The following is a 19,853-nucleotide window of genomic DNA, read 5'->3' as shown; positions in this document are numbered from 1 at the left end:
GGGCAAGCCTGAAACTGCCTTTCTCACTGGTTCAGATTTAGATTCAGATTCTGACTGATTTATCACACGTACATCGAAACAAAAACAAACGAGGCGTGTAGCCGGTAGAGCGCAACATTACTGGAGCTCGGGGCATCGGAGTTCAGAGTTCAATTCCAGCATCCTATGTAAGGAGTCTCTCTGTGTCCCCCCCATAGAATGTGTAGGTTTCCCCCGTGTACTCTGGTTTCCTCCTACAGTCCAAACACGTAGTGGTTAACAGGTTAATTAGTCATTGTAAGTTGTCCCATGATTAGGCTGGGGATAGATCTGGGGTCGCTGGGCAGCGCCGCTCGAAGCGCCGAGGAGCCTGTTCCACGCTGTATCTCAATAAATGAATTAGGTGAAATATGTTGTTTGTGTTAACAACTAACACACCTGAAGGTGTGCTGGGGGCAGCCCACTAGGGTCGCCACACATTACGGTGCCGATATAGCATGCCCACAATGCTCTGCAGGACAACACAGAACACAAGCGACACAACAAGCCCCATTCCTCCCTCCCACCCACGCACGTACAACAGAATCAAAACAACCCCCATTCCTCCCTCCCACCCACGCACGTACACAATCTTCTAGCCCCATGAACAACAGCAGCAAAACAAGCCCCATTGCTCCCTCCCACCCACGCACGTACACAATCTTCTAGCCCCATGAACAACAGAATCAAAACAAGCCCCATTCCTCCCTCCCACCCATGCACGTACACAATCTTCTACCCCCATGTCAGGTTTATTATCACCGACATAATGTCATGGCACTTTTTGTTCGGGGGTATCTCGATAGCTGAACATCATTACAGTGCCAGTGACCCGGGTTCAATTCCCACCGCTGTCGGTAAGGAGTTTGTACATTCTCTCCGTGACCATGTGGGTTTCCTCCGGGTGCTCCGGTTTCCTCCCATACTCCAAAGGTGTACAGGTTGGTACATTAATTGGTCACATGGTGTAATTGGGTAGTGCAGGTCGTTACTGTGTTGTATCTCTAATTAATTAAGTCAGAAGGTAGTGTGATTACTGAGTTGCAAAGATAAATGGTGGAAAAGTGAAACAATGAGGTGCAGTTCATGGGCCCATGAACTGTTCTGAAATCTGATGGTGGAGGGGAAGAAGCTGTTCCTAAAACACTGAGTGTGCCTTCAGGCTCCTGTACCTCCTCCCTGATGGCAGCAATGAGAAGAGGGCATGAGCCAGATGCGGGAGGTCCTCAGTGATGGATGCCACCATCTTGAGGCACAGCCTCCTGTCGATGTCCTCGTCAGTGGAAAAATGATTGTGTCTGCAACAGAACTGGCTGGGTCTACAACTGTCAGCAGCTTCTTGTGTTCCTGTGCATTGGGGCCTCCATAACAGGCTATAATGCAATCAGTCAGAATGCTCTCCACAGTACATCTGTAGAAATCTGTTGGGTTTCCCATGAAGATATTGATTCCTTGCCAACAGTGATGCTGCTCCTCTGTATGTCCCCCTACTTGTGAGGCTCATCAGAGACCCAAAAGGGCCTGCAGAACAAGAGGAGGCCTTTGGCTTTTTACTTCCAGACCCTAGCTCAAACCCACTCTCCTCCCACACTTCTGTGCCCATCGATGTGCTGTTTTTATTATTAATTCCCTTGCTAGCATTTAATTTTTGGACATTGCGAGCATTTTCCAATAGTGGGACAGTCTAGGCCCAGAGGCCACAATGTCAGATTAGAACGACATCCCTTTAGTAAGAGGGTGGTGAATCTGTGGAACTCTGCCACAGACGGCTGTGGAGTCTGTAAGTCATCGGGTGTATTTGAAGCTGAGATTGATAAGTTCTTGATTATTAAAGACATCAAAGATGATGGGGAGAATTCAAGAGAATGGAGTTGAAAGGGCAAATAAATTAGCCATGACTGAATGGGTGAGCAGACTCAATGGGCTGAATGGCCTAATTCTATCCCTGTGTCAAATGGCCTTATGGTCTACTGCTTCGAACTGGAAGGTTGCTGGGCCATCTATGAAAATGGTTAGCTCTTGTCTTCTTTAGGAGTGGGTCTTGAGTCATAGACAGGCCAGGAGGGGGTTTGAAGTGAGTCTGGCAGCTTCTCCCATCAGTCACTGGCTTTATGGTCATTATTACCGAGTCTGGCTTTTATTTCAATCTTTATTTACATTTAAATTTCACAGCAGCTGCTGTGTTGGGAATTGAATTGATGGGTCCAGGCCTCTGGATTACTAATCTAGTAACATCAGCACCATGCCACGTGGTTGTAGTCTCCAGTGGATTTATGAATGAGATGAATTTCCCTGAACTTATCCCTGTTTTGCCTGTATGTGGGGCTCAATGAGTGAGGGCTGTAGTTCAGAGACAAGGGGGGTCATTCTTGTGAACCTCCTCTGGACCAACTCCAGGACCAGCACATCTTTCCTTAGATATGGAGACCAAAGATATGGTGGGCATACCTTAGTGAGAACCTCATTTATTGTCTTTCTTTCCTTTCAGTCTTTCACTCTTTCTCTCCCACTTTCTCTCCCTCTTTCTCTCCCTCTTTCTCTCCCTCTTTCTCTCCCTCTTTCTCTCCCTCTTTCTCTCCCTCTTTCTCTCCCTCTTTCTCTCTCCCCCTCCCTCCCTCCCTCTCCCTCTCCCTCTCCCTCTCTCCCTCTCCCTCTCTCCCTCTCCCTCTCTCCCTCTCCCTCCCTCTCTCCCCCTCCCTCTCTCCCCCTCCCTCTCTCCCCCTCCCTCTCTCCCCCTCCCTCTCTCCCCCTCCCTCTCTCCCCCTCCCTCCTTCTCTCTCTTCCTGATTGAGGTTTACAAGATTATAAGAGAGTATCTGTTTCCCAGGGTTGAAACATCTGATACCAGAGCGCATGCATTGAAGGTGAGAGGGGGTAGGTTCAGGGGGAACGTGAGGGGTAAGTTTTTTACTCAGAGAATCATGGATGCCTGGAACACACTGCCTGGTATGGGGGAAGAGGCAAATACATAAGAAACTTATAAGAGATGTGTGGATAGACAGATTGATGTATGGAAGAGGGAGGGATATAAACATTGTGTAGGAAAGAGGAATTAGTGTGTGGATGTTTTTGATTTGCTTTTTAACTGGTTTGGCACAACATTGTGGGCCAAATGGCCTGTATCTGTGTTCCTGTTCTATGTTCTCTTTCTCTCTCTTGTGCTCTCTCTCTCTCCCTCTCCCCCTCTCCCCCTCTCCCCCTCCCCTCACCCCTCTCCTCCTCTCTCCTCTCCCCTCTCCCCTCTCCCCTCTCCCCTCTCCCCTCTCCCCTCTCCCCTCTCCCCCTCTCCCCCTCTCCCCCTCTCCCCCTCTCCCCCTCTCCCCCTCTCCCCCTCTCCCCCTCTCCCCCTCTCCCCTCTCCCCCTCTCCCCTCTCCCCTCTCCCCTCTCCCCTCTCCCCCTCTCCCCTCTCCCCTCTCCCCTCTCCCCTCTCCCCCTCTCCCCCTCTCCCCCTCTCCCCCCTCCCCCTCTCCCCCCTCCCCTCTCCCCCTCTCCCCCTCAATCTTTCTCCTTGAATCTCTTCTCTCTCTCAATCTCTCTTTCCCTCCCCATGATGTAGCTGAAATAGTTGTTCTAATGGACGTTGAAGAAGGTTGTGAAGATTACAGTGGGATCTTGATCTACTGGACCACAGCACAGAGAGACAACAGATGCAGCTTGATTCTGCTAAAAGCTTCCAGTCAATAGTGGAGAGTCTGTCTGCCGTCCAGCAACAAGTGTTATCATCATATTGCTGTCAGTAGGACCTTGGTGGGCACCCATTTCCTACACTGAACATGCTTCACCAGTTGTAAGATGGTTGGTGTTGATGAGAAAGGTGGCAAATGGGCATTATTATATAACCCTGTATTCGTGTTCTGGTGAAGGCTCTCAGCTTGAAATGTCGACTCTTTATTCCTGTCCATCAATGCTGCCTGACTTGCTCAGCTCCTTCAGTATTTTGTGTGTCTGACTTTGGAGTGAGTGGGTGTGAGGCACTCTCACCCTCAGAGACGCAAGTGAAACAAGAACAGAAGGAACAAGGAGCAAGAGACATGGCCTGTCAAATCTGCCTTGCCATTCAATGTGATCATAGCTGTCTACCCTCAATCTCATCATTAGTAATAATCTTTCAAGAATCACCAAATTCTGGAATGGTTCTGAAGGACTGGGAACTTGCAAATGCCACTCTGCTTTCTAAGAAGGGATAGAGGCCGAAGAAAGGAAATTGTAGACCAGTTAGCCTGGCTTCAGTGACTGGAAAGATACTGGAGACGATTATTAACGATGAGATTTCAGGGAACTTGGAGGCACATGATAAAATAGGCAATATTTCCTTCAGGGGAAATCTTGCCTGACAAATATGTTGGAATTCTTTAAGGAAATAACTGCCACGAGAGACAAAGGAGAGTCAGTGGGTATTTTATTTGAATTTTCAGAAGGTCTTTGACAAGGTGCTGCACATGAAGTTGCTTAACAAGATTACAGCCCGTCGTATTACAAGAAAGGTACTAGGACAGATAAAGCAGTGGCTGATTGGCAGGAGGCAGAGAATGGGAACAAAGGAGTTTTCTGGTTTTCTGACTAGCTGCCGGTGACTAGTGGTGTTCCACAGAGGTCTGTGGTGGGACCAATTCTTTTCACATTATATATCAATGATTCGGATAATGAAATTGATGGCTTTGTTGCAAAGTTTGCAGATGTTGTAAAGATAGGTGGAGGGGCAGGTACAGTTGAGATGAGGTATAGGTGGAATTGTGTGGAGGGCAGTTGACGTTCTACAGTGAACTACAGCAGTGAGATGGGAAAGAAAAAACAAATTCCAATTTTTGGTTCGGAATGCTGTTGTTCGCTTCAATTGTTTACATGACTTTTCTTCTTTCTCTTGCGCATCGTGTTAGTCTTTAAAATCTTTTTAATTGAGTCCTTTTGGATTTCTTGCTTTGTGGCTAGCAGTGAGCAAACAAATCTCACGGTTGTATAATTTATATATTCTTTGATAATAAAGGAATGTTGAACCTCGAATCTAATTGTTTTGTTCCCGTCTCGTCCAGGATCCCGACTCCGACAGGAGGACTTCCCGCCCCGAATTGCAGAGCACCCCTCCGACCTGATCGTCTCCAAGGGGGAGCCGGCCACGCTGAACTGCAAGGCGGAGGGGAAGCCGAGCCCCACCATCGAGTGGTACAAGGATGGGGAGCGGGTGGAGACGGACAAGGATGACTCTCGCTCCCACCGCATGCTGCTGCCCAGCGGCTCCCTCTTCTTCCTGCGCATCGTCCACGGGCGCAGGAGCAAGCCGGACGAGGGCAGCTACGTCTGCGTGGCCAGGAACTACCTGGGGGAGGCCGTCAGCCACAATGCCTCGCTGGAGGTAGCAAGTAAGTAGATGATGGTTCCTCTTCATGGACACTTGATAATCCATGCTGTCATTGTTGCTTTGCTGGGTCAGTTGAACTGCTTTGGTGTGAGATTTGGGCCTCTGTCGTGGCTTGTGTTTTCCATGTCCCAGTGAGACCAATGATTGGTTAATGGAAATAAAAACTCTTAATGGATGCTATTATTGGGAGAATTGACCTCTGTACTTGGATGGGGTGCTGGTGAATTACCACCTTTTGATAGTACAATGTTTGGTGATGATTTTTCACTGTGGCCACCTAGCTGTCGCTGGTCACTGAATGATGGAGGCGTCCAAGCCAGTTTCATGTCTTTGTGTGTGAGACATCTGCTTCTGAAGTTGACGTGTGGGAAAAGGACTCTTGTCAAAGCTTGGCACTGGCTGTCTGGAGGGAAACTGTGAGTGGTCTAGAGGGAAAGTGGTCTGAGTGTGTGAGGGAAAATCACTTGCAAGCCAGCCAATCAGTTTGAGGGTGAGTTTCTTATAACTGTTCAAATGGGAGCATCAAGTTTTCCTTGCAACAGTCCAGTTGGCATCTCCTCACTCTCATTGCACTTGGGCTTTGGTTACTGTTGGCTGTCGAACCAGATTTGTGTGCGGTTAGAAGGTGGAGAGGCAGACTTGCTGATTTTGATCCAAAAGATGTTCCTGTGTGATTGGAGTAATTTGTGCATCTTTTGTTATTCTTGATAATGGATCTGATTTTAATTCAAGCAAAGTATGTTCTAAATGTGATATTCTTTCCACTGATTATGCTGGGTAAAAAAAGAGATGATTCACCCTGGCTCAGAACTGTATGATCTGTCACATTACATGGTATACAACGGCTATAAGGGCTGATTCACTCGGGATAGTCCTTGCGTGTGATATTATGTGGAGTGCAACGCTGAAAGGGAAATGTTTCTCCTTCCTGATATTATCTAGATCTCCCACATTCCAGGGAATAAAGTCCTAGTCTACGCAACCTGTCCTATAACTTGGACCTCCAATTCCGGGCAAATTCCTGGGAAAAAATCTTTTCTGCACTCTTTCCAGTTCAGTAACATCTCTCCTGTAACAGGGCAAACAAAAATATGCACAAAATGTAGGCAGATGGTGTAGTACAGTTATCAGTGACAACTTTGGTTTCTTGCTGTAAGGAAAGTTTCAAATTACGAGGGGTGATTGATAAGTTCGTGGCCTAATGTAGAAGGAGTCAATTTTAGAAAACCTAGCACCATAGTCCCCTCCTACATTTACACACCTAGTCCAGTGGTCGTGGAGCATGCGGATCCCTTCTTTGTAGAAGTCGACGTCTTGGACCTCCAGAAAGTGGTCCACAGCAGGGGTGATTGATATGTTTGTGGCCTAAGGTAGAAGGAGATGAGTTATACAGCTCTCATTACATGCACATGCAGTTCAACTCTTTGAGTGATTATGCAGAAAGTTTGAAGTTAATAACTCATCTCCTTCTACCCTAGGCCACGAACTTATCAATCACCCCTGTTGGGTTATTAACTGATGGGTTATTAACCTTGTGGTCTTATGGTCTAACATAAGTTGTAGATTCCTTGAAAATGAGTCCATAGGTTGAGGAATCATTTCAGATTTGAGGTGAGTGAAGCTATCAAAGTTGGTTTAGGAGCCTGATGGTTGAGGGGTAATAACTGTTCCTGAATTTGATGATGTGGGACCTGAGGTTCCTGTGTAGATACAGTAAATGCAAGCAGGCGTTTTCCACTGAAGTTGGATGGGACTGCATTGAAAGGTCATGGGTTAAGGGTGAAAGGAGAACATGAGAGGAAACTTCATTCAGAAGATTGTGAGAGTGTGGAATGGTCTGCCAGCATGTGGTGAATGCAAGCTCGATTTTAACATTTAAGAGAAGTTTGGATAGGTACTGTATATGGATGGTAGCGATATTGAAGGCTGTGGTCCCAGTGTAGGATGATAGGAGTAGGCAGTTTAAATGGTTCAGCATGGACTAGATGGGCCAAAGGGCCAGTTTCTGTGCTGTGCTTCACTATCACTCTGTGACTCTACCTCCTTCCTGATAGTAGCAAGGAAAAGAGAGCATGGCCTGCATGGGAGTGGGTGGTTTTTGATGGATGCTCCTTTTTTGTGTGCTTTGTAAACATGCTCAGTGATGGGGAGGGCTTTTCCTGTGATGAGCTAGGCAGTGTCCATCACTTTCTATGCATCCCTGGTTTTGCTCACGGAGAAGCCCAGTCTAGAACTGAGGGGCATAATTCCACAGTCAGGGGTTTTCTGTTTATCAAGAGCAAAAGAAGGAATTTGTTCCCTCAGAGAGTTTTGAATTAAGTCTGAGACGAATACTTGGACTCCAGGGATCATGGGAGAGAGGCAGGAAATGGGAACAATTGTTTCATTTGTGTTCTGATCTCTTGTCTGGGTGGAAAGTTCAGCTTGGGACCCTTTGTGTTTGGAGAGTTGATATCGTAGGTTAGAATGGAATGTGGGCTCAATGAATGCTAACTTTAGCAATTTTAAATCCTCATACAAACCTCAAACTATACTTGATTTAAATGTTATCGGGTCATAGAGTACTAGAGCAAGGCAACAGGACCTAGTCCATGCCAAGCTATCACTTTGCCTTGTCCCATTGACCCGCACTGGGACCATAGCCCTCCATTCCCCTCTCATCCATGTATCTATCCAAATTTTTCTTAAATGTTGAAATTGAGCCCACATCCACCACTTGCACTGGCAGCCTGTTCACACTCTCACCACCCTCAGAGTGAAGAAGTTCCCCTCATATTCCCCTTCCATATTTCACCTTTCACCCTTAACCCATGATCTCTAGTTAGTCTCACCCAGCCTCAGTGGAAATGCTGTTAAAAGAATGCTTGGAACTGCAGTTTTTCATCAACCTCCTGTCTGCAGAGTTATCCAGACCAAGAGACGTGAATCTGTTGGGGTTTCTGTTGTATCCAATGCAGCCTCCTCTGCATTGGTGAGACCCAACATAAACTGGGGACTGCTTTATTGAGCACCTCTGGCTCCATCTGCCAAATGGAGAATTTCTTGGTGGCCAACCACTTTAATTTCTTTCCCCATTCCCGTTTCGACATGTCAGTCCCTGGCCTCTTCTTTTGCCACAATGAGGACACTCAGAGTAGAGGAACAACACCTCATATTGTGTCTGGGTAGCCTCCAACCTGACGGCATGACGGAAATTCTCCTTCCAGTATTTTTTCCCTTCCCTTTCTATTGCCCACTTCTTCTCCTCACCTACTCATCACCTTCCCCCTGGGTCCCCTCCTCCTTCCCTTTTTCCTATGGTCTACGCTCTACTCCTATCAGATTCCCTCTTTCACCCATCACTACCCAGCTTCTTACATCATCCCCCACTCCCTCACACACCTGGCTTCACCTATCACCTTCTAGCTTGTCCTGATGAAGCGTCTTGTCCCGAAACATCAACTGTGTGTTCATTTCCATAGATATTATCTGAACTGCCGAGTTCCTCCAGCAACTGTGTGTGTTGCTCTGGATTTCCAGCATCTGCAGAATCTCTTGTGTTTATGAAAGGGTTTTGTTTCCATTCCTGTGGAGGATTAGTAACTTAGAATGTGCGAGTTTAAATGATTAAACTGTGCCCGATTTGTTGAAAGATTGACACTCTTCACCACATGCTTTCAAACAAAATCGTTAATATAACACCTTTCATGACCTGAGGAGATTCCCCCAAAGTTCCATGCTGCCGCTGAAGTGTAGTCACCGTTATAGAACTGGAGATTCAGCAGACAAACCGTGTACAACAAGATTCCACAGGCAGGAATAGAATAACATCCAACGTCACCCGCTCCGGTGATTCTGGTCAAAAGTTCAAAGTAAATTTATTATCAAAGTACGTATATGCATGGGGGGGAGGGCGGAGGGTGGTTTAAACTGGGGTTGGAGGGGGATGGGAACCAGAGTGCCAGGACAGATAGTGGAGTGGTTGTGGAAAAAGATATTAAGCCTTCATGCAAGGTATGGAATCAAAAGTTTGAGCGCAGTGGGACTAATGTTCTAAACTGCATATATCTCAATCCAAGAAGTATCACAGGAAAGGCAGATAGAAACACAGAAAATAGGTGCAGGAGTAGGCCATTCAGCCCTTTGAGCCTGCACCGCCATTCAGTACGATCATGGCCGATCATCCAACTCAGAACCCTGTACCAGCCTTCCTTCCATACCCCCTGATCCCTTTAGCCACAAGGGCCATATCTAACTCCCTCTTAAATATAGCCAATGAACTGGCCTCAACTGTTTCCTGTGGCAGAGAATTCCACAGATTCACCACTCTCTGTGTGAAGAAGTTTTTACTCATCTTGGTCCTAAAAGGCTTCCCCTTTATCCTCAAACTGTGACCCCTCGTTCTGGACTTTCCCGATATCGGGAACAATCTTCCTGCATCTAGCCTGTCCAATCCCTTTAGAATTTTATACGTTTCAATCAGATCCCCCCTCAATCTTCTAAATTCCAGAGAGTATAAGCCTAGTCGATCCAGTCTTTCATCGTATGAAAGTCCTGCCATCCCAAGAAACAATCTGGTAAACCTTCTTTGTACCCCCTCTATGGCAAGAATGTCTTTCCTCAGATTAGGGGACCAAAACTGCACACAATACTTGAGGTGTGGTCTCACCAAGGCCTTGTACAACTGCAATAGTACCTCCCTGCTCCTGTACTCGAATCCTCTCGCTATGAATGCCAGCATACCATTTGTCTTTTTCACCGCCTGCTGTACCTGCATGCCCACTTTCAATGACTGGTGTACAATGACACCCAGGTCTCGTTGCACCTCCCCTTTTCCTAATCGGCCACCATTCAGATAATAATCTGTTTTCCTGTTCTTGCCACCAAAGTGGGTAACCTCACATTTATCCACATTAAATTGCATCTGCCATGAATTTGCCCACCCACCTAACCTATCCAAGTCACCCTGCACCCTCTTAGCATCTTCCGCACAGCTAACACTGCCGCCCAGCTTTGTGTCATCCGCAAACTTGGAGATGCTGCATTTCCAGCAGGATGAGCTCAATGTCCGGGGATTCTGTTGTTTTAGACGTGATAGATCAGGAGAGATTAAGGGGGGAGGGGGGTAGGATTACTGGTCAGGGAAAATGTCACGGCAGTGCTCAATCAGGACAGACTGGAGAACTTGTCTAGTGAGGCGTTATGGGTGGAACTGAGAAATAAGAAAGGTAAGACCACTTTTATTTTAAAAAAATTTTAATTTAGGGATACATTGCAGAATAGGCTCCTCTGGTCCTTCGAGCCACACTGCCCAACAATCCCTGATAAACCCGATTTGACCCTAATCTAATCATAGACACAAAACAGTCCAGTATAGGAACAGGCCCTTTGCTCCACAGTGTTGTGCTGAAAAAGCTAAAAGGTAAATCAAAACCACCCAAACACTAATCATTCCTACCTACACTATGTCCATATCCCTCCATCTTCCTCATACTCACATGCCTACCTAAACATCTCTTAAAAGACAAAAAATGTACTTGCCTCTTCCACCGTACCAGGTTGCACATTCCAGGCATCCATCACTCTATAAAAAACTTACCCTCACATTCCCTTTGCCCCTACCCCCTCTCACCTTCAACGTATGCCCTCTGGTATTAGACATTTCTACTCTGAGAAATAAAAGATACTCCTTGTCTACTCTATGCGCTATCAGATCTCCCCTCATCTTTTGCTGCTTCAGGGAAAAAACAACCCAAGTTTGTTCAGTCTCTTGCCACCTAAACCAGGCAGCGTCCTGGTAAACATCATCTGTACCCTCTGTAAAGCCGCGACATCCTTCCTATCGCGGGGGCGACCAGAACGGGACAAATTACAATGTCCAATTAACCTGGTAACCGGTACGTCTTTGGACTGTGGGAGGAACCAGAGCACCCGGAGAAAACACACGCATTCCACATGGAGGACATAAAGAAACTCCTTTCAGAGAATACCAGAATTGACCTCTGAACTCCGATGCCCTGCCCTATAATAGTGTTGCACGAACCACTCCAGTACCATGGTGATGGTATTGTAGTGGTTAGTAGTATTGTAATGGTATTCCGCTCCACTATCAGATTTCTGAATGGTCCATGAACAGGACCTCATTAATTTGTTCTCTTTTTGCACCACTTATTTATTTTTATATATGTCTTATTATAACTTACGGTAATTTTTAATATATTGCACTGTACTGCTGCCGCAAAGTAACAAATTTCATGACATATATGTAAGTGGCAAGAAACTTGATTTCTATTCTGAATGAAGAGGTGTACGGTAGCTGTTCTGGAATCTGGTGGTTTAGGACTTTAGGCTTCTGTACCTCCTGCCCAATGGTGGTAGTTGTGGTGGTTGTCTGTCGTGTCCAATGATGGCAAAAACTGTGCAGTAGAGGTTATAAGATGCTAAAGCTGTTGCATCGGAACAGTTCCACTTTCTAGATCTCTAAAGTCCAGGTCCAGTTGTATGAACAAGCCTCACAAACCGGGGTCTTCCTTGAATGCAGTGGATGACCATGACATCTTCTGTGCCTCGTCATGCCCTTCGCTGTCCGTGGAACGTTGCAGAACCGCCTGTAGATCTCATCCGCCCAGTCCACCAGAGATGACGTCGCATGCTGGGACAGGCATATCCCTATCTCACCAGGGAATGAGGCCGCCAGCTATCCTTACGTAGATTAGCCGGCCTGTCGAAGTGGTGGATCGGGGTGTGGCTGATGTTGTATGCAAGCAGCTACTTGGAGCCACAGGTGAGAGCTGTGTGTCCAGTGGGGACCAAAGGTGAGTGAGCTGCCCTGGAGTAGACACAACAAGCCCCTCAGCAGAGGTGCTCCCCATCCCTGGACACCCCATAGACCCAGAAGGCAGCTGCAAGAAGATGGCACGGCCCAGATGGTGGGGAAGGCTGATGATCGTTGTTGTCTTCCAGTAGCCAAATAACCTCCTGATTTGCATGCCTTTGGGATGTGGGACAAAACAAGAGCACACAGGGTTATTACCCATATGGTCACGGGGAGAACGTGACAAACTCAACACAAACAGCACCCAAGGTCACAATTGAACATGGGTCTCTCGTGATGTGACTTCCAAAAGCTGACCTGCTGGAAGATGGGCGAGTTTCTGCAGGAAGTATGGAGCTGAAATAACACCAAGCCCGGGTTTTATAAGCTCATTGGCCATTGGGAGAATCGCGGGGAGAGAAGGCCAGCTCGATTTGGGGAGGCCATGGTGAGTTTCACATTGATAGTTTTGCCCAGAACCTGTGAAAGAAACTCCCCAACAGCACTCTAATCCCCAGCAGGATAGAAGTGAAAACTAGATACAGTGTTCCATCACTTTTCCTATCTTCAGGCACAACTATTTGTGCTAATTTGACAGATTTTTAACAGGTTACGCAACTAATTCCACTATAGCTGTTAATATGCCAACAGCAATGGTTCTTGTAAAGAGCGTATTTAAATTACCTCAAGAGGGCAAGACTTAACTGGGGCACTAACATATGACAGTTATTTAATATCTGAATTGTGCTTTGGGCTAGGTATATTGCTATCAGAAGCTGACTTGTGCCCATAAACTTCCTCCTCACAATATAAGCCATCTAGCCATCTCCTTGACAATTGAGACACAAGAGATTCCACAGATGCTGGAAATCTCAATCACTAAATGCTGGAATTTCCAGTTCTCTTTTATCATACATTCGCAACCGCTGGTGTATTCTGTTTGCTGCAGTTCCAAATTTTCTGTCCGTAGCCGTGATCATCTGTTAACTCAGCAGTAAAAGGAGGTATCCTGTCACGTGACCAACTTGTTTCCCCACACCCATCAATGGCACTCCCTTCCCTCTGCAAACAAAACCACCCCATTCTTCATACCTGACGTTAAATCTGCTTCTGTCTCCACAGATGCTGTTTGACCTGCAGTGATCTTCCAGTGTTACCTGTTTTCAGTTCAGTTTTCCAGCATCTGCTGTAGTTTGCTTTTTTGTCCCATCTACATTTCTCAGTACTGTGCACCATCTTGCCTCTGGAACTGAGTTGCTGTGGTCCCAACTCTCATTCCAGCTTAAAAGAATTTTCCATCAGTGCCCACTTTACCGGGTACAGGAGTGGAACTCGATCTGGTCTTCTGCTGCTGTAGCCCATTCTATTCAACGCTTGATGTGTGCCGCATTCAGAGGAACTCCAGTGCACACCACAGTTGTAACGCCTGGTTATTTGAGTTATTTTTGCCTTCCTGTCGGGTTGAACCAGGTTCTCCTCTGACCTCCCTCATTAACAAGGTATTTTTGCCCACAGAACTGCTGCTCACGGAGTGTTATTTTGTTTTCACACCATTCCCAGCCTTTTTTTTACGCCGTGGACCGCTACCATTAACGAGCAGTCTGAGGACCCCAGGCTGGCCGCTCACTGGATGGTTTTTTGGTATTCAATACTGTTCTCTGTAAACTCTGGAGACTGTGGTTGTGTGAAAATCCCAGGAGATCAGCAGTTTCTGAGATACTCAAACCACCCTGTCTGGCGCCAACAATCATTCCATGGTCATAATCACTTAGATCGCATTTCTTCCCCCTTCTGATGTTTGGTCCAAATAACAACTGAAGCTCTTGACCATGTCTGCATGTTTTTATGCATTGAGTTGCTGCCACATGATTGGCTGAGTAGATATTTGTATTAAAGTACGGGTGAACAGGAGTAACTAATAAAGTGGTCACTGGGGGCATTTTTAAAAAAATTACAGTCATTTTATGTCTTTGCCCTGTGTTCGTGCTGCAAAACAACAGATTTCACATCATATAAGTGAGTGATAATAAATTTGATGCTTATTCTGGAGTCACAGAGCAATGCAGCATAGATACAGGCCCTTCGGCCCAACCAATTTCTGCTGACCACGCTGCCCATCCAACTATTTCCATTTTCCAATTACTGTGATGTACCTCTAAGCTAAAAAAGTTTGGAGAATTTGGTGTTCACACTGCCAGGATGTAGACTGACTAAGCAGAATATGAGGGTGCTGTTCCTCTGGTTTGCATTTAGCCTCCACATGGCAATGACGTGGACAGACGTGTCAGTGTGGGCATGAGAGCGTGTCAAAGCAGCGGGGCCTGGGTTTGAGAGTGAGGAATGACCTGAGGTTTGTACGGTCTAAGCACTGGGCCTGATTGAAAGGCCAGGGTGATCTCTGCACTGAACTGAGACTGTGGCTCGCAGCTAAAGCGCTCCTGGATCGGCTGCAGCGATGACTGGCTTCACGACTGTGACTCACTTTCAGGAGCTTCAGCTGTTTGCATGATTCGCTTTTTGCTCCCTGCACATTGCGTGCCTGACGGTCTTTTTTTAATAGGTTCTATTGGGTTTCTTTGTTTTGTGGCTGCCTTTTAGGAGGCAAATCTCAAGGTTGTATATCGTATACATAGTAAAGGCATCCGTTAGTCTTGCGAGACCATGGATCTGCGCCTGGAAAGTCTTCACTCTCCAGGGCGCAGGCCTGGGCAAGGTTGTATGGAAGACCAGCAGTTGCCCATGCTGCAAGTCTCCCCTCTCCACGACACCAATGTTGTCCAAGGGAAGGGCATTAGGACCCATACAGCTTGGAACCAGTGTCATCGCAGAGCAATGTGTGATTAAGTGCCTTGCTTAAGGACACAACACGTTGCCTCAGCTGGGGCTTGAACTCACGACCTTCAGGTCGCTAGTCCAATGCCTTAACCACTTGGCCACACATAGTAGTATACCTACCTTGATAATAAATGTACTGTGACTTTGAATGGGAAGGAGAATCAAAATGGCTGGCATTCAGGAACTCCAGACTACCACGGTGGATGGAGCAAAGGTGCCACTAGCCTCCTCACCATCGAGGACATCTTCAATAAAGAATGCCTCAAGAAGGCAACATCCATCATTAAAGGCCCTCACCATCCAGGATATGCCCTCTTATTACAACCATCAGGAAGAAGGTATAGGAGCCTGAAGACACACGCACAACATTTTAGAAACAGCTTCTAAAATCCACCATCAGATTTCTGAATGATCCGTGAGACCACGTTTTGGTCTCTTTTTGCGCTACTTACTTATTTTTATGTGCCTTGCTGTAACTTCTGGATTTTTAGGGATTGCATTGTGCCACAAAACAGCAAATTTCACAAGGTGTATGTATCAGTGATAACAAATCTGATTTAGATTGTCGTCGTACCCTGAGAGATTCCGCAGCTCCTGAGACCGTGGGGAGAAACCTGTTGTAGTCAGATTCAAGGGACACCTTGATGAGGCGTGTTACTTTGATACGCTGACCTCTCAGCCCCTCCGCTGCCCTCTTGCTTTCTTTCACTGTGCTCCGGGGGTTGGGGAGGGGAGCCTTGCTTCCGCAGTGGGCACTGGAAGGAAATACACTCGGAGACCACTGTATTAGGTATGTATTAGAGAGGGTGCAGGTGAGAAGAGGAGATTAGGTATGAACCTAATAGGGTGGCCACTGAGTCCACGTTCATGGTCTTTTTCTGCTGTCTATTTCAAGGTTTGATGTTCTTCTGCACACCACTGTTGTTACACGTGGTTATTTGAGTCACCAACACCTTCCTGTCAGCTTGAACCAGTCTGGCCATTCTCCTCTGACCTCTCTCATTAACAAGGTATTTTCACCCACAGAACTGCCGCTCACTGGATGTTTTTATACCATTCTCTGTAACCTGTTTGTGAAATCCCAGGAGGTCAACAGTTTCCACACAGTTTGATAGGGTGGCTAAGAAGGCATATGACATTCTTGCCTTTATTAGTTGAGGCACGGAGTTCTAAAGTCAGCAAGTTATGTTGCATCTTTATAAAACTCTGGTTAGGCCACATCTGGGGTATTGCATACAGTTCTGGTCACCCCATTATAAGAAGGATGTTGAGGCTTTGGGGGGCGGGGGGGTTGCAGAAGAGGTTTACCAGCATGCTGTTTGGATTAGAGGGCATGTGCTACATTGGGAGTCTGGATAAACTTAGGTTGTTTTCTATGGAGCGGTGGAGGCTGAGAGGAGATCTGATAGAGATTTAGAGAGGTTATTGTGAGAGACATAAACAGAATAAACAGGCAGTACCTTTTTTCCAATAGTTGAAATGTCTAATACTAAAGGGCATCTATTTAAGGCGAGAGGCAGCAATTTCAAAGGAGATGTGAGGGGAAAGTTTTTTACACATAGAGTGGTGGGTGCCTAGAATTTGCTGCCTGGGGTCGTGGTAGAGACAAAAACATTAGAGACTTTCAAGAGGTGTTTAGATAGGTGTTAGCACGTGGCCAAGTGGTTAAGGCATTCGTCTAGTGATCTGAAGGTCGCTAGTTCGAGTCTTGGCTGAGGCAGCGTGTGTCCTTGAGCAAGGCACTTAAGCACACATTGCTCTGCGACGGCACTGGTACAAGCTGTATGGGTCCTAATGCCCTTCCCTTGGACAACATCGGTGGTGTGAAGAGGGGAGACTTGTAGCATGGGCAACTGCCGGTCTTCCATACAACCTTGCCCAGGCCTGCGCCCTGGAAACCTTCTAAGACGCAAATCCATGGTCTCATGAGACTAATGGATGCCTACTAATTATTATTAGATAGGCACATAGATGTGAGAAAATGCAAGGATATGGACATTGTGTAGGCAGAGGGGATTAGTAAGGTTATCCTTTGGAATACTAATTAAATTGGATTGGCCTTTCCTGTGCTGTATTGTTATTTGCTGTATGTTTGTTTTGAGATATTCAGACCATCCCATTTGCCACCAACAATCATTCCACTGCCTAAGCCACTTGGATTACATGTCTTCTGCATTCTGAACAGCAACTGAACCTCTTGACCATGTCTGCAAGCTTTTATGCATTGATTTGCTATCACATGATTGGCTGATTAGATATTTGCATTAACGAGCAGGTGTACAGGTGTATCTAATAAAGTGGCCACTGAGTGCACATTGAAAGTGTGCCCGTTGCCTCCCGTAAGGGGATCCAATGGAAAAGGCACAAGAGAGTGCAGCTGCTCGGCAGGGAACTTTGATCAAAGCTTTGTACATTGTCCATAGTCGCACATAACCTGCAGCTATGCTGCATTGTCTGGGGCAGCTATACGAGGCCTCGCATGACAGGTCAGAGATGATCCCTTCTGTGTTGGTTAAATTACAGGATCAGATACATGTAATGAAGCCTTGCTTAATGAGACGCCTACTTTCCTTTCTCATTTTCCTCCCCACACCCACCCCTGGGCTGACAAAAGGCCCCGAGTCAGGCACTGTGGAGCTCGCACAGGTTACCCTGGGTGTCTGATTACCATCTCTCCTTCCTTCGTTCACAGAGTAATCAGGCCTGGATTGTAAAAGCCGGCTAACTGGCAGTGCTGATGGCACCGATAAGGCCCACATTTCTCTCCCTGTTCCTGTCTCCTACACTCACCTTGCCATTTTAAGTAACATTCCTTGCAAGAGCTGCTTTGATGAGTATCGGGGAGAAGGTGATCTCGCAAAGAACAGCTCTTCCAATGTAGACTGCAACAAGCAAGGGTTGTGCTGTCTCTCTCTCCCTCTCCCCCTCTCCCTCTCTCCCTCTCTCTCTCCCTCTCCCCCTCTCCCTCCCTCCCTCTCTCCCCCCTCTCCCCCCTCTCCCCCCTCTCCCCCCTCCCTCTTCCCCTCTTCCCCTCTTCCCCTCTTCCCCTCTTCCCCTCTTCCCCTCTCCCCCTCTCCCCCTCTCCCCCTCTCCCCCTCTCCCCCTCTCCCCCTCTCCCCCTCTCCCCCTCTCCCCCTCTCTCCCTCTCCCCCTCTCCCCCTCTCCCCCTCTCTCTCTCTCCCCCCTCTCTCTCTCTCTCTCCCCCTTTCCCCTCTCTGTCTCTCCCTCCTTCTCTCCCTCTCTCTCCTTCTCTCCCTCTCTCTTTCTCATTTTCTCTCTGTCTTTGCTGAGTCGGGCTGAGAAGAAGCAGGTGGACTTCAATCCCAAAATGTGTGACGTGAGACGCTTTTAAAGGTCAAGCTTAAAGGGAGAGTATAAGGTGAATGGCAGGATTCTCAGCAGTGTGGAGGAATAGAGAAATTTATTTATTTATCGTGATACAGCAAAGCGTAGACCATTCAGGCCACACCACCCGGCAACCCCCCTGATTTAACCATCGCCTAATCACGGGATAATTTACGACAACCAATTCAACTACCAGCCAGTATGTCCTTGGACTGTGGGAGGAAACCAGAGCACCTGGATGAAACCCACACAGCCACGGGGAGAACGTACAAATTCCTCACAGGCAGCGGGAATTGAACCCGCGTCACCCATACTGTAAAGCGTTGTGCTAACCGTGATGCTACCGTGCTACCCCATCTTGGGGTCAAAGTCCACAGAGCTCTCAAAGTTGCCCCACAAGTCGATAGAGTGGCAGCGAAGGAGTATGCAGTACTGGCCTTTATTAGTGGGTGGTCTGAGTGCAAGTAGCCAATGTAATGTTGCAGCTCTTTAAAACTCTCATTAGCCACACTTAAAGGAAGGATGGGTAAGCTTTAGAGAGGGTGCGGAGGAGATTTACTAGGATTCTTCCTGAACTAGAGAGCATGTCTTATGAGGGAGCTGAGGTGTTTTTCTTTAGAGCGGTAAAGAGGTCACTTGATAGATGTCTATGGATAATGAGAGATAGAATGGACTGCCAGGTCATCTTTTCCAGTGTGGCAACTGCCAAACCAGAGGTCATCTGTTCAAAGAGAGTGAAGCAAATTGTAGGGGAGATGCCACAGGTAGGTTTCTTTACACAGAAATTGACGACTGCCAGAATGTGCTGCTGGGGAGGTGGGAGAGTGCATCCCAGGTAAAGCTCCACAACCTATGGACTCACTTTCAAGGACACTTCATCTCATGTTTTCAGTATTTATTGCTTATTTATGTATATTATTGTTTTTTTGTGCATTACTCAGTCTGCTGTCTTTTGCGATTGATTGAAAGCTCTCGTTGAGCAGTCTTTCACTGATTCTGTTATAAGACCATAAGACAAAGGAGCAGAAGTAGGCCATTCGGCCCATCGAGTCTGCTCTGCCATTTTATCATGAGCTGATCCATTTTATCCTATTTAGTCCCACTGCCCCGCCTTCTCACCATAACCTTTGATGCCCTGGCTACTCAGATACCTATCAATCTCTGCCTTAAAGACACCCAATGACTTGGCCTCCACTGCTGCCCGTGGCAACAAATTCCATAGATTCACCACCCTCTGACTAAAAAAATTTCTTCGCATTTCTGTTCTGAATGGGCGCCCTTCAATCCTTAAGTCATGCCCTCTCGTACTAGACTCCCCCATCATGGGAAACAACTTTGCCACATCCACTCTGTCCATGCCTTTTAACATTCGAAATGTTTCTATGAGGTCTCCCCTCATTCTTCTAAACTCCAAGGAATACAGTTCAAGAGCGGACAAACGTTCCTCATATGTTAACCCTCTCATTCCCGGAATCATTCTAGTGAATCTTCGCTGTACCCGCTCC

General features: G+C 47.0%; 1 protein-coding gene across 1 annotated transcript in view; it reads left to right on the top strand.

The window, feature by feature from the left end:
- robo1 (roundabout, axon guidance receptor, homolog 1 (Drosophila)) overlaps positions 1 to 19,853 on the top strand; it is a 368,472-nt gene that overhangs the window by 42,340 nt on the left and 306,279 nt on the right. The window contains exon 2 of the mRNA XM_072259842.1: positions 5,050 to 5,376. Coding sequence (XP_072115943.1) covers positions 5,050 to 5,376 — 327 coding nt within the window. The remainder of the gene's footprint in view (positions 1 to 5,049; positions 5,377 to 19,853) is intronic.

This window comes from Mobula birostris, chromosome 6 (genome assembly GCF_030028105.1).
Source record: "Mobula birostris isolate sMobBir1 chromosome 6, sMobBir1.hap1, whole genome shotgun sequence".
In the NCBI taxonomy this organism is placed as follows: Eukaryota; Metazoa; Chordata; class Chondrichthyes; order Myliobatiformes; family Myliobatidae; genus Mobula; species Mobula birostris.
Note: the sequence above shows the minus strand (reverse complement) of the source record. Positions and strands in the feature narration are given on the sequence as shown.